Genomic DNA, 13,083 nt, shown 5'->3' with positions numbered 1-13,083 from the left:
CAAAGATCTACAAAAAAGTCTAAACTAAAACAAAACAAAAAACTTCACGAAAGCGTTTATTAAATGTCAGAGTTTATGTACACTAAAGTGCCAACAAATCACTAAAAAAATAATATCCCCAGAGGATTATATTGTATGTAATATAAACATATCTTCCGAATATATACATAGTATATACAAAGAGCCAAAAAGGTACATTTAAAATTCTATATACATTCATATTATCTGAATTTTGGTCATGTTGAAAACAAAACGTTTTTGACTAGTCCAAAAACACTTATTAAAAGTTATAAAGCTATTTTCGTGAAAGATTTTGATATTTTCTATATATTTTTTTATCATAGTCATTTTTAGATTTTTGCTTATTATTAACAGAAGCCAGCTATATTATTTTTACCATATTAATTTAAAACGGAATAGTTGTTTAAACAATTTGAAATATATTTTTTATAATAGTATATTTTGAACATTGGATCAATAGTATTTTTTTATTTATAGGAATTTCAAATTTAGATAAGGGAAGTGAAAAGTGACAGGAGATATTTTACGGTATTTTACTCTAGTCTAAACTTTAAAAGCTCATAAATACATTTTTTCAATCTCACAAAAATTGTCAGAGTACGTTAAAATAGTTCATTTCGTATAATATACATTATACATTATACTATACGCATAGCCGTAGACGCTGTAGTATTATAGCGTGCATATATTGTTGTGACGCAGTAACGACGACGGCTCGGAGAGGTATCGCACGCTTAATTTCTGCATTAACGTAATAATAGTTTTCCGACGAACAGTCGTCATGAGTGCACGTGTTTTTCACCGCTCTGTCAGATTTCTTCTGTATCTCGCTTTCGTGTTTATTTTATCCGTTGAAATGTATACGTGAATAACCAGTTAATCTTGCACTCAAGTATACGCGAAAATTCTACAACTCTAAGTGTCCTGGTTCTTCTCAAAATTAAAAACTAAAAATTTTTAATTAACTGGTAAGAAAAAAAAAATTCACTTTTAATAGTCCACAACATTACACATTACACATTACGCAACCAACGCGCGATAGCGCGGCGCACAGCGCCTATTAGCGATAATAAACCGGCCCGTCGTTATCTCCAGCACAGTCCACAAGCTCGCGCGCACACACACACACACACTGCCACGCCGTACCGTACCTCAATAATCATAATCGTATTATCTTCACATCGGCCGCTTTCATTAAAAATATGTCAAATCAATCAACCAAAATAGTACCTCCGCTAAAAATTAAAATAAACCGAGCAAACAAAAAAAGCTCATCCGAGGATGAAAACAGCTTTTGTTCTCCACGAACCCCTCACAACAAAAACCCACCATAAACCACTCCGAAAATATTCTCGTCACCAAACCGGTATGCAGTTCTCCAAGACACAAGCACTTTCAATTTCGACGATATAACTATTAACACTGAAATAAATGAATCATACAACCGCGACCATGCCGACTCCATAGAGATGACCGCACCAAACGTGACGGGAAAAAAAGACAAAATACCACCAATTTTAATTTCAAACCAAAACCTTAACTACAAACTTCTTTGTGAATCACTCGTAAAAATCGTCGGAGAAAATGGTTTTTATTGCAAGACTTCTCAAAAAAAACATAAAGCTTCAAGCCAACACCTCCGACGACTATCGTCAAATCATTCACTTCCTTAACGGCCAAAGCAACGCGCTATTTCACACATTTCAACTCGACAGCGAAAAGCCTCTCAGAGTTGTGATTCGCAACCTCCACCCTTCTTCGACCTGCGAAGACATAAAATCAGCTTTGGAAAACTTTAATCTCACCATATTACAAGTAGTGAACGTTCGACAACGGCGTACAAAAATACCACTCCCACTTTTTTTTGTCGATTTAGCAAAAGATGAAAATTGTAAAACAATTTTCGATATCACCTCTATCCTCCACACAAAAATTAAAGTGGAAGAACCGCTAAGCGCCGTGAACTAGTACAATGCCAAAACTGCCAGGATTTGGCAACTGCCAAACCTACTGCAATTATACCCCACGTTGCGTTCGCTGCGGTAAAAATCACGCCTCGTCCTCTTGCGACAAACCAGATAACGTTCCACCTACCTGTGCCCTCTGCCAAGGAAACCATCCGTCCAACTACAGAGGATGTCAGATTCATAAACAACGCTACAGACCAACTCATTCACCTCCCCCCCAAAATGTAAATCCCTCCGGAACACAAGCTAGCCCTCAGACGACACTCAGACCCTCTCCACCCACAGCCTCTCACCCACAAAGATCTTATTCTCAAGTAACCTCTGGCATAAAACAAGACACCTCACCCCCTAACATAAATCAACAAACCGATATTAACTCAACTTTTAACAATTTCATATCAGAATTTAGGTCTATAATAACCCCACTTATATCTCTCCTTACTACTGTTATTTCACGTCTTATTGAAAATAACAATGGTAAATAACTCTTTCACATCAAACTCTCTTATTATTCTCCTTTGGAACTGCAATGGCATTCTAAATCACGTAAATGAACTAATCGTCGTGTTACACGAGAAAAGAATAGATATAGCTCTTATATCCGAATCCCATCTTACCGAACGCTCCAAATTAAACATTCCTGGCTATCACCTAATCTCATCTCATCACCCTGAAGGAACTGCACACGCCGGCTCTGTAATACTAGTTCGAACTTTTATACACTTCAACTCTCTCCCAAACATAACCGAAAACTATTTACAAGCTTGCGCGATCTCTATAAACTTAAACCATATTCCTATAACAATAGCCGCGGCCTACTGCCCTCCTAGACACAACATAACAACACAGCAGTTCAAACAGTATCTCACTTCGCTTGGTCACAATAACTTCATTGTTGGTGGAGATTTTAATGCAAAACATCCTCATTGGGGTTGTCGAACGAGCAACCCCCGTGGAAATAACCTATTAAAGCTCATCTCTCCCGAACAATACCAAGTTTACTCTCCTCCACTTCCAACTTACTGGCCCACATCCCCAAACAAACGTCCAGATATACTTGATTTTTTTATCTCAAAAGCTCCAAATCACCTTTTTCGTCATGTAGAAAACTTTAATGAATTATACTCCGACCACTCAGCTGTATTACTCACTATCAATTCCATACCTCCAATCAGCTTCAACAACCCTTATTTAACAAATAAAACCACCGACTGAGTGAAGTTCAACGACCTACCCCTAAAAACCACTAAACTTGATATAAAATTAAAATCTCCAGATGATATCAAAGACGCCATAACAAATCTAACAACGGCTATTCAGTCTGCTGCATGAAACTCTACCACCTTAACTACAAACATCCAGAAACCTTTTCAGCTAAACTTACCCACATATATACGTAACCTCATAACTGAAAAACGACGTGCTAGATCGCTATGGCAAGTTACTAGATATCCTTCAGATAAAACACGTCTTAATACGCTAACAGCACATTTAAAGAGGTTACTAACTAAATTTAGAAACGACTCGTATTACAAACACATAGCATCTCTCTCTATCCAGGACGGCTCATTCTGGAAAACTACAAAAAGAGTGCTTAGAGACAAACCCTGTTTCCCTCCTCTTAAAATCCTGACGGCTCATGGGTCATTAATGATTCAGAAAAAGCTGAACTGTTCCAAAACCATCTGACCGAAGTTTTTAAGCCACACACTACTTTTGAGAATCAATCCATATCTAATGACGTTACAAACTACTTGTTATCACCGCTGCAAATGTCCTTACCACCAAAAGCTTTTTCACCAGCCGAAGTCGAACACTGCATATCAACCTTTCCCAAAAAAAAATCTCCTGGCTTCGACCTCATAACATATGAGGTCGCAAGACACCTACCGAGGAAAACTCTAATTCTTCTTACATATATTTTTAACGCCATACTCCTTCTCTCGTACTTCCCACTTCAGTGGAAATTTTCTATCATAGTAGTAATTCCAAAACCTGGAAAACCCCCAGACTCTCCAACTTCTTACAGACCTATAAGTCTCCTCCCTTTTTTTTCAAAAGTTCTGGAAAAACTAATCCTCAAAAGAATAACTCCAATAATATCTAACTCAAGAATTTTCCCAAATACTTAATTCGGGTTCCGTAATTTTCATTCAACTACTCACCAAATCAATCGTATAACGGACACAATCTCAGCTTCGCTAGAAAAAAAACAATATTGTACCGCAGTCTTTCTTGACGTCGCGCAAGCATTCGACCGGGTGTGGCATGCCGGCCTCCTCTATAAACTTAAAAAGATTCTACCACCTTCATTTTACTTAATTTTCCAATCTTACCACACCGAACGTCAATTCGCTGTTCGATACCAAAATATCTAAAATCTCCAATCCCACCTTCATGAGCTAGAATCTTGGTATAAAAACTGGAAAGTTAAAATTAATGAAACGAAATCATGGCATATCACCTTTACACTCAAGTACGGAATCTGCCCCCCGGTAACATTAAATAATATTATAATACCGACATCAAATACAACAAAATACCTTGGAGTACATTTCAATAAAAAACTGAACTGGGCACACCATATCCACTGTACAAAACTCAAAATAAACACCCGTCTACGCTTACTTAGACAAATCCCGCATTCAAAGTCCAAACTTACTTTTCACACAAAACTTAATCTTTATAAGCTCCTCCTAAAACCAATATGGACTTATGGTATTCAGATCTGGGGATCCGCCAAAAAATCAAACTTGAACAAAATCCAAATATCCCAAAATAAAATCTTACGCCTAATCACTAATGCTCCATTCTACGTAACAAATCAAACATTACACTCCGACCTAAAAATGAAAACAATCGCACAAACTGCTACAAATTACTACACTCGATACCACAACTCTTTAAAGAATCATCCGAACAACCTCGCAAAAGATTTGACTTTACCTATCCCTGGAAATCCTCCCAAAAGACTGAAAAAAAAATGGTGCGACCTTCTCTTTAATTAATTATTATTGCTATTTATAATTAATTAATCCTATACTTGTATAATACAACGCCCTAAGGAGTGTCGTCAATGGGCGGCTTCTCCAAATCAAATTTTAAATGTCTGTTTTTTTTCTATATTATCATTTACGCTTATTGTACTCAAATTGTATAGATTGTGTAACGCAAATAAAAAAAAAAAAAAATATTTATTATTGAAATATTTTATAACGGCAACAATAAAAAGTTATGTATTATATATTTATATGCCGTTAAATAAAATAATTTTGAAGTTTTTATATACATTTAATATACCAATAATACATTATTATTATAATACATTTACAATAAAATTGTAAAATGTATATGTTAATTTTAGCACTCCCTTTTAACATGGCACATTACACCTATATGATTAAATGGTAAATGTTTAATTCAACATATTCAATATGAATAAATGTAAAACAAAACTATTTTTTTCTTTAGGAATATATATTGTATGTCCAAGCATATCTATAAATTCTTTTCTAAAAAGTGGTTAATTTATGGCGGTGATGAGGACCCTCCACTCCCCAGACATCATGTTAAACATTTTAACATGCACGTTTATCTGTGCGTTCTCGTTCCTAAATTAGCATAATTTGGCAACAATAACGAGATAACAATTATAATATAGAAGTGTTAGTGTTACATTTTTCACAACCTTATACTTTATATTTTTCATTTTACTTAGATTCTTATTATGTTAAACTTAGTTACTTAGTATATACATGTAATGCTGAATTTAAGGGTCTCAGGGCCGCAATAGGAAACTACTAAAGAAAGAGACATCACTTTGTATCTCTGTACGCTATTAAAATTTGATTATTTATTTAACTTAAACTTTTCTGTATTACATTATTAATCTATTTAATTAAGGGGATTGGAAGCGATGATTTCTTGTCTTTATCTAACACACACGCAACATAGGATTATAGACGTGTTCTATTTCCAACGTACCGATTAATATAATGAAGCAATAAGAATTCTGAATACAGATTTGAATTCGTCTACATAAGTCTACTTGAGATCGACTTTCCCACATTTTTGATTTTATCCTCCCAAAATTCGAAAAACGTTATATTAAAAAAGAGTAATTAAAAAATTGACATATTTCAATTTTTGGAGTAGTAAAAATCAAAAAATCAAAAATGTGGGAAAGTCGATCTCAAGAAGACGAATTCAAATCTGTATTCAGAATTCTTATCGCTTCATTATATCAATTGGTACGTTGGAAATAGAACACGTCTATAATCTTATGTTGCGTGTGTGTTAGACAAAGACAGAAAATCATCGCTTCCAATCCCTTTAAACATTTTAAATGTCTATAAATATATCAAAAAGGTAAAAAAATTTAAAACATTTTACGGTAATAGAAAATGGTAATTTTGACGAACGTTTGACATTTTCTAATTAAAATTGATAGGAAACTTTTAAAACTTTTTGATAAAGCGAAGTATTTTTTGTTATAGTACGTTATTATAATTTATAAGAATAAAACTTGACACAGCAACCTTCAAGCGCTACTTGTCGGTTCAAAACACGGACTAAGATAACAAAAACCGATGAGTGATAAGTTATCGTGTTTATAGCCGTGATCCAGTTAGTAGGTATAATAAATAAATAACAATAATATTATCTTTATTATTCACGGTGTAAGGTACTAAGGTTTATGATTATGACAGAAATTACGGCCAACAGGACAACAGGATTCATCCAGAATTTAGAAATTAGTCTCAAGTCAGTATTTCTTATTATATGGTTGTCAGTAATCAACAGCATCAGTGTTTTCTAATGGTAAAATGAAAAGAACACATTGTGATGAAAATAATGACAAAGAACTTGACGATTCTTTGCTGGATTTGCATTTCCAGTCTGATGAATGTGAAAATGAATCGTCCAAGAAACCCAAAACTGTGGTCAAAACTACGGTAATGGCCAAAGATGAAAGTTTATTTCAAAGCCAAAAAATAACTGAATCCTGTGACGATCTTGTGACTGACTATAGTGATGTATCTGAAACTCATATCAAAGATGGTAAAATAATTGTTTTATTTTTACTAAACAATAATAACACACAACTGTCATAGGATTGAATTTGGTGCAGTTTGTTTCGATGTCTAGTTTTAAATGATTTATTGCATTTTAGCTGTGCCAAATGACACAAACAAAACATCTGAAATACATGAAAAAGAAACTAATAATATGGCCATACCAAGTGAAAAAAAGAGAGTAAAGTTGTTGGAACTGTTGGAAGCTATAAGTAGTGATGATGATATTGCTATGGATAGTGAAGAAGATGGTGTACTGGTATTTTTATTCATTATACATTAATAAATAATTTTCATAGTGTCAATATACTCAATTAATTTTTTACTTTAGGATAGTGATGATGGTGAACATTTTAATGAATATATTGATGATATAGTTACACATTTTGACCCATCTCTGTTCCAAGCCACTCCATTGAGAGTAAGTAAAGTATTTGTTTTTGTTTTAATATAATATAGTATATATTATAATTATCGTTTGATGTAACTGAAATAATTTTTGTTTTTTTTTTATAGATTATCCAAGATCCATCTTTATCATTATTTGAATATATACATAGAAAATTAGGCGATGATTCTAAATGTAACGAAGTAGCTGAACTTATGGATTCTTTAGAGTATTTATCAAAAACTCTAGATATCAATGAAAAATGGATTATTACAGCTGAACGAACTATTATCATTTTGCCTAAAACGTTAAGCCACATTTTAAATATTCCAGGTATAAAACTAATGTTATGTTCATAAATGAAGAATTTTATGAGGTAATTTGTTCATAATTATAAAATATATTTTATGTTCTAGAGTATTGTCATAAGTTATTTTCTTTGGTGAATGTAACACTCGATTTTGAGTGTGCTTTAAAAGAGCATGTTTCGATGTCCACATTAATTCTTCGTCATTTGAAGGTTGGCATTCAATTGATCGAAGTACTCTGCCATTACAATGAAGATTTATCTGAACATCTAATTAAACATCATCAAATTCACAATAAATTAATTAATCTATTTTTTGTAGAACATATGAGTTTGTCTCTTAAATTAAACATATTGCGTGCATTAGATTCTAGTCTTAATGGCTTAGAACCTATTCGTCTCTTTTTATGTGATGAAGTTTTTGATGGGCTCAACGGAAATCAAACCTTACTTAAAATATTGTCAATACACCAGAGGCCACGGGTATGTTTTTTAGTTACTAGTATTTTAAGAAAAATTCATTTTTATGAATTGCTGCAAAAGATGAATACAGATGTAAAAGCTTTGGATTCAAATCAAGAATTGTTATTACAAGAATGTTTAGCAGAAATTACTACTACATACAATAAAGCACCAATTTTAATGGGTTGTCCTAAAAGGTTTTTACAAGCTCACGCACAATTTGAGCTTACTCCAGCATTAACTCATTTTGATGTTTATCCAACTATTTATAGATTATTTGATGATTTATCACTCATTAACTGTTTAATAAAAGTATTAGACCAACCAAATGGCAAGGGTACTCTAGAGCAAAATATACTTGAACTTTTCAAAAGTTTAATGGATTGTGATCATGGACTCAGATATTTGTGTTGCAGGCATAAAGAGTTAAATGAATTGATAAATATTCTGGATAAAGTTAATACTCAGTTCAAATTAGCACTAATTTACAAAGTAAAAGTTTTAACTCTTATAGATTATTTAAGCTATTTTTGGGAATGCAATTTAATGCAAAATTTCAGATTAGATCAAATGGATTCTGTTGATTTTCTCCATGATATGTTTTTACTAACTCAATCCACAGTTGGCAAATGTGCTGTTGTCAATGTTTTAACTATGGGAGACAACTTAGATGTAATCTTAAACTTCTTTAAATATTTAGAACAATGTAAATCAAAAAGTGATGATTTACACATTATATATTCGTTGGATTTAATGAAGATTGTATTAGAAAATGCAGAAGATGTTAGCTACTTAAAAAAATATGGTACATTGATATATGAGCTAGCATGCAAACACAATTTTTTAAATGATTTAATTGATTGGACATTTCCATCAATGAGACATTCTGCTTTTTTCCATGACGATGTCAGTGAACTTTGTAACATTGTTAAAAACAACAAAGATAACTGCTTAAATTTTAATAAAACATTAATAACTAGTTTAAGAATTTTAAGATATTTGGGATTATCTAATGACGAAACAGTATTTGAAAGGGTAGAAGACTTTGTTGAACTTAAATATAAATATATTACTTTACAAATGTATTCATATGATATGCTAGGAACCTTGTTAACTATTGTAGACAAAATATGTGGTGACTATAAGCAGCCATCGGTAAATGTTTGGAAATTAACTGGTAATAAAGCTAAAAATTTAATATCCATTATTCGACCATCAATGATGTTGATTAGATATATGATTGCATTATTAATACAGACCCGGAGAGATGCTTTCAAAGATCTATCACCTATCAAAGTATTATTGAAGCTTTATAATTTAATGCATAATGTTCCTGAATGTTCTATAATTCATGAAGATGCCACCAAAGTTGCCAAAGATATACATAAAACACTTGAGGCTTATGTAGAAATCAAAATTGGATCATCGATGGCAAATGAAGTTATTGTTTGGACATTATCTTGTCCATCTGTTTTCTTCCCTGGATTGTTACTTTTATGTAAGCTATTACCTTTGCCATTACCAATTCAAACCATGAAACCTTTAGAAGAATCTGTTATTCAAACTATGATATCTTTTCGTAACATGTGGATAGATCATTTGACTAAAATAAACAGCAATTTGATTGAACTTATTACTGTTTTGAGTTCAAGTAGTTTATTGTTACAACCTTTGAAATCTTTATGTATTAATATTGCCGATTTAAGCATATCAACATGTTTGTTAGTTACTCGGACAATATTAGATGCATTGGTAAGTGTTGATAACAATGATTGTTTCAACCAATGTTTAAATTTACTAACACAATTATGTGACAATAAAAAATTTGCCACTATCAAGACAGCAGTGTTACAAATATTAAATGATGAAAAATTACATGAAAATTATAAAAAATGTATTTACAAAATATGTGAAAATATTAAAGTAAATGATCAAGGAAATTCTCTTTTGTTTGTGCAATGTATATGTGATGCTGATATCGTACTAAGCAGTACTGGTAGTTATTCTGAAGAGAATTTACCTAGAGATAGTGTTCCTAACAAATGGTTCTATACTAATATTTTAAAAGCACTATTGAGCTCATTTGAATCTTATACAAAGTTATCTAAATTGTTTATGGTTATTAAAACATGCATAGTGATCATAAAAAACGATTATGGATTTTATCAATTCAAAATGGTTTTAGATTCATTTCCTAAACCTTTTTATAACATTTTTGACAATATAATGCAGAATTGGAATAAAGAAGATATTCATTGTTCAAATACTTTGATATCTACTGTGGAACTTTTAAACTTGTGTACTAAAAATGACATTAATACAAAAAGAAAATTATTTATGAACTCGTCAATGTTGAGGAAGTATTTGAATTGGTCAAATGATGGTAAAGATCATCCTTTATGTTTGCTGAAAGAAATTATGCAAAATGATAATAACTTGATTTGTTATGAACATTTGGTTCATCTATCAGAATTTTTAAATAATGGCCAAGAATCAGTAGAAGAGCTTGCTAAGCCTCAACTGGCTACAGTTGACTTGTTGACATACACATATAAAAATAGACTTTTTTATGTTGTCAATAATAGTGACAAGAACTATATAAACCAGAGTATTGATTTGTATAATGATGTTATTAATAATTTGGGAGAGTGTAACATCGAAGAAGTTGTCTCAGATTTGCCTGATTTTAATATTAAAGATAAAATCAATGATTTATTTAAAATTGAAGACTGCATTGTCCAACCAGATCCAATTGTTCATAAACGAGAGCCTGTTGTGATAGAAAAAAAAGAAAACACTATAAATACATCCGGTAAAAAAAAACTTTTAGCTACAACTAAAATTGAAATTAAAAAATTCATTATTGTTTTATTGATTACATACAGTTAACAACACATCTACACCTATAATTCGTCATAAAGTATTTAGCAGACTTGGAACGATACAACGATCTGATGCCTTCAGAAACCGTTCACCCAACACATCTAGGCCACCATCATTACACGTTGATGATTTTGTTGCAATGGAAACAAGAAATGTTAGACAACCCAGATATAAATTGCCTATTCAACCCATTCAAGTAAATAAGCATCATATAAAATTAAATAATATTGGTACAATAATAGTAATAATAGTATAATACACATGATTTATGTGATTAATTTTATTTTTAATATTTTAATTGCTTTTTGTGTTATATTAGGATCTGAATATAAGACTGCGTGAGAGACAAATGGCATATGAACGTTCATATAATCTTTTAAGCCCATATAAATCACATTTAAGTAAGATTTGAATAATTGTTTTTTTTTCATTGTTATAAAAAATATTTAATTCTAGGTTTACATAATTGGCATGCACAATTTAATGCCATGGCTCATTTACGTGCAGATTATCGTCAAACAATGAGTAGTAGACATTTAGAAATTCATAGGCATTCATTAGTTGCCGAATGGAGACAACTCAGAGTAGAGGCTGAACTTAGGAAAAATTTAGCGTACTCTAGGAGATAAATAATAAATAATTTACAGACTGAGTTAATTAATATATTAATATGTTTTTATTATAAAAATATATTTCAACCAATAAATGTACAAATAATTTGTAAAATATCCAATATACAACAAAACAATTTATTATTCTTATACATTATATGATTTTTTGTTCAATTTTAACATTAGTTAATTCATTTGAAGAATTCATATTATTTATTTAGCTATACATAAAACTGAAGTTTGAGATATTGATTTAATATTATAATGCACGATTCCTGTTTTAATTAATCATTATAAAAATGAGCACAATAAAATGTAAAAAAATTGTTTACAATATAAACACTGCAGAATACTTAAATAGTAGGTAAATAGTAGTATAATTTGTGGTTACATTACATGGTTATTGTTATTGTTCTAATACTGTTTTATATTGTATTCTGCACACATTATTTTCTCTAATATAATTAAAACTAACTATTTTCATATTATAATATAATGCATACATAACAATTAATATTTTGTTATTATTTAGTAATAAAAATAAAACGTATGTTTAACACTGTACGATTACCGCATTTTTAAATTAAATATGTAACAGTAAACATGTGCATTATATATATTGTTTTTAAATGATAAATAGTAATAATAATAATAATATTATGATATATTGATATGTTTAATAATTTATAACAATCTTAAAATATTTTTCGATAAATAGTATTAAAATTAATCAAACAACATCATTAATATTGCAAATAATACAGTGAACACAACACTTTGGTGAGCAACAGAAAATATTTATTACTTATTTGGATAAATCAAATAATAAACATTTACTTTAATGCATAATGATAAAATATTAAAAATTAAGACATCCTGAGATATAAATAATGAATATTGAACATAATAGGTTTCTATTTTAATTTTATTTATTACATTGCTATTTTAATAATTGATATGCATTTACTAATTTGTAGAGAAAATAAATATTTTTATCACTTCAAAATGAATACAATAAAACTATTGGGTTAAATTATGTAATGTAGTTTTATAATGTATAGGTTTATCGTGGTGGTTTTATTATATTTTCAAATACATGAACATGTTATAAGCACATTTTAATATTTTAAATGTTTAAATATTATTGAGTTGTGTAATTTTCAAACATTTGTTTTAGGAAATGTTTATATAATTTATAAAATATTTTAAAATACAATGAATAGATTTCAAAAATGTACACCCAGGTTTGTTATTATCCAAATTTTACAGATAAAAGATTTGAATATCTGAATTCATTTTTTTTTACACCTTAAGTTATGTATATATTATAAAATACAGAATGAATAATAATATTTAAATAATTATTTTA

General features: G+C 30.5%; 1 protein-coding gene across 3 annotated transcripts; it reads left to right on the top strand.

The window, feature by feature from the left end:
• The first annotated feature begins 846 nt into the window (after positions 1-846).
• On the top strand, positions 847-11,866 carry LOC132924037 (protein virilizer homolog). Of its 3 annotated transcripts, XM_060988118.1 has the most exons (11): positions 847-989; positions 6,485-6,622; positions 6,698-6,809; positions 6,887-7,049; positions 7,162-7,322; positions 7,395-7,484; positions 7,580-7,784; positions 7,868-11,032; positions 11,106-11,299; positions 11,423-11,504; positions 11,560-11,866. In XM_060988118.1, the coding sequence occupies exons 3-11, from the start codon at positions 6,771-6,773 to the stop codon at positions 11,730-11,732; spliced, it is 4,272 nt and encodes a 1,423-aa protein (XP_060844101.1). In that variant the 5' UTR covers positions 847-989; positions 6,485-6,622; positions 6,698-6,770; the 3' UTR covers positions 11,733-11,866. The 3 variants fall into 3 exon arrangements, with proteins under 3 accessions (XP_060844101.1, XP_060844094.1, XP_060844086.1); XM_060988111.1 differs by lacking the exons at positions 847-989; positions 6,485-6,622 and having other exon boundaries at positions 6,629-7,049; positions 7,162-7,316; XM_060988103.1 differs by lacking the exons at positions 847-989; positions 6,485-6,622 and having other exon boundaries at positions 6,629-7,049.
• The last annotated feature ends 1,217 nt before the right edge of the window (positions 11,867-13,083 follow it).

The sequence above is a fragment of the Rhopalosiphum padi genome, chromosome 1 (assembly GCF_020882245.1).
Source record: "Rhopalosiphum padi isolate XX-2018 chromosome 1, ASM2088224v1, whole genome shotgun sequence".
NCBI lineage: Eukaryota > Metazoa > Arthropoda > Insecta > Hemiptera > Aphididae > Rhopalosiphum > Rhopalosiphum padi.
The sequence above is the reverse complement of the archived record's forward strand: the minus strand, read 5'-3'. Positions and strand labels throughout refer to the sequence as shown.

Bases quoted from the DNA above. Each gene is read 5' to 3' on its own strand.
- LOC132924037 (XM_060988103.1), top strand. From the start codon at position 6,815: ATGAAAAGAACACATTGTGATGAAAATAATGACAAAGAACTTGACGAT. The intron at 7,323-7,394 runs GTATTTTTATTC...TTTTTACTTTAG, and splicing joins GTGAAGAAGATGGTGTACTG to GATAGTGATGATGGTGAACA. The intron at 11,300-11,422 runs GTAAATAAGCAT...GTGTTATATTAG, and splicing joins TGCCTATTCAACCCATTCAA to GATCTGAATATAAGACTGCG.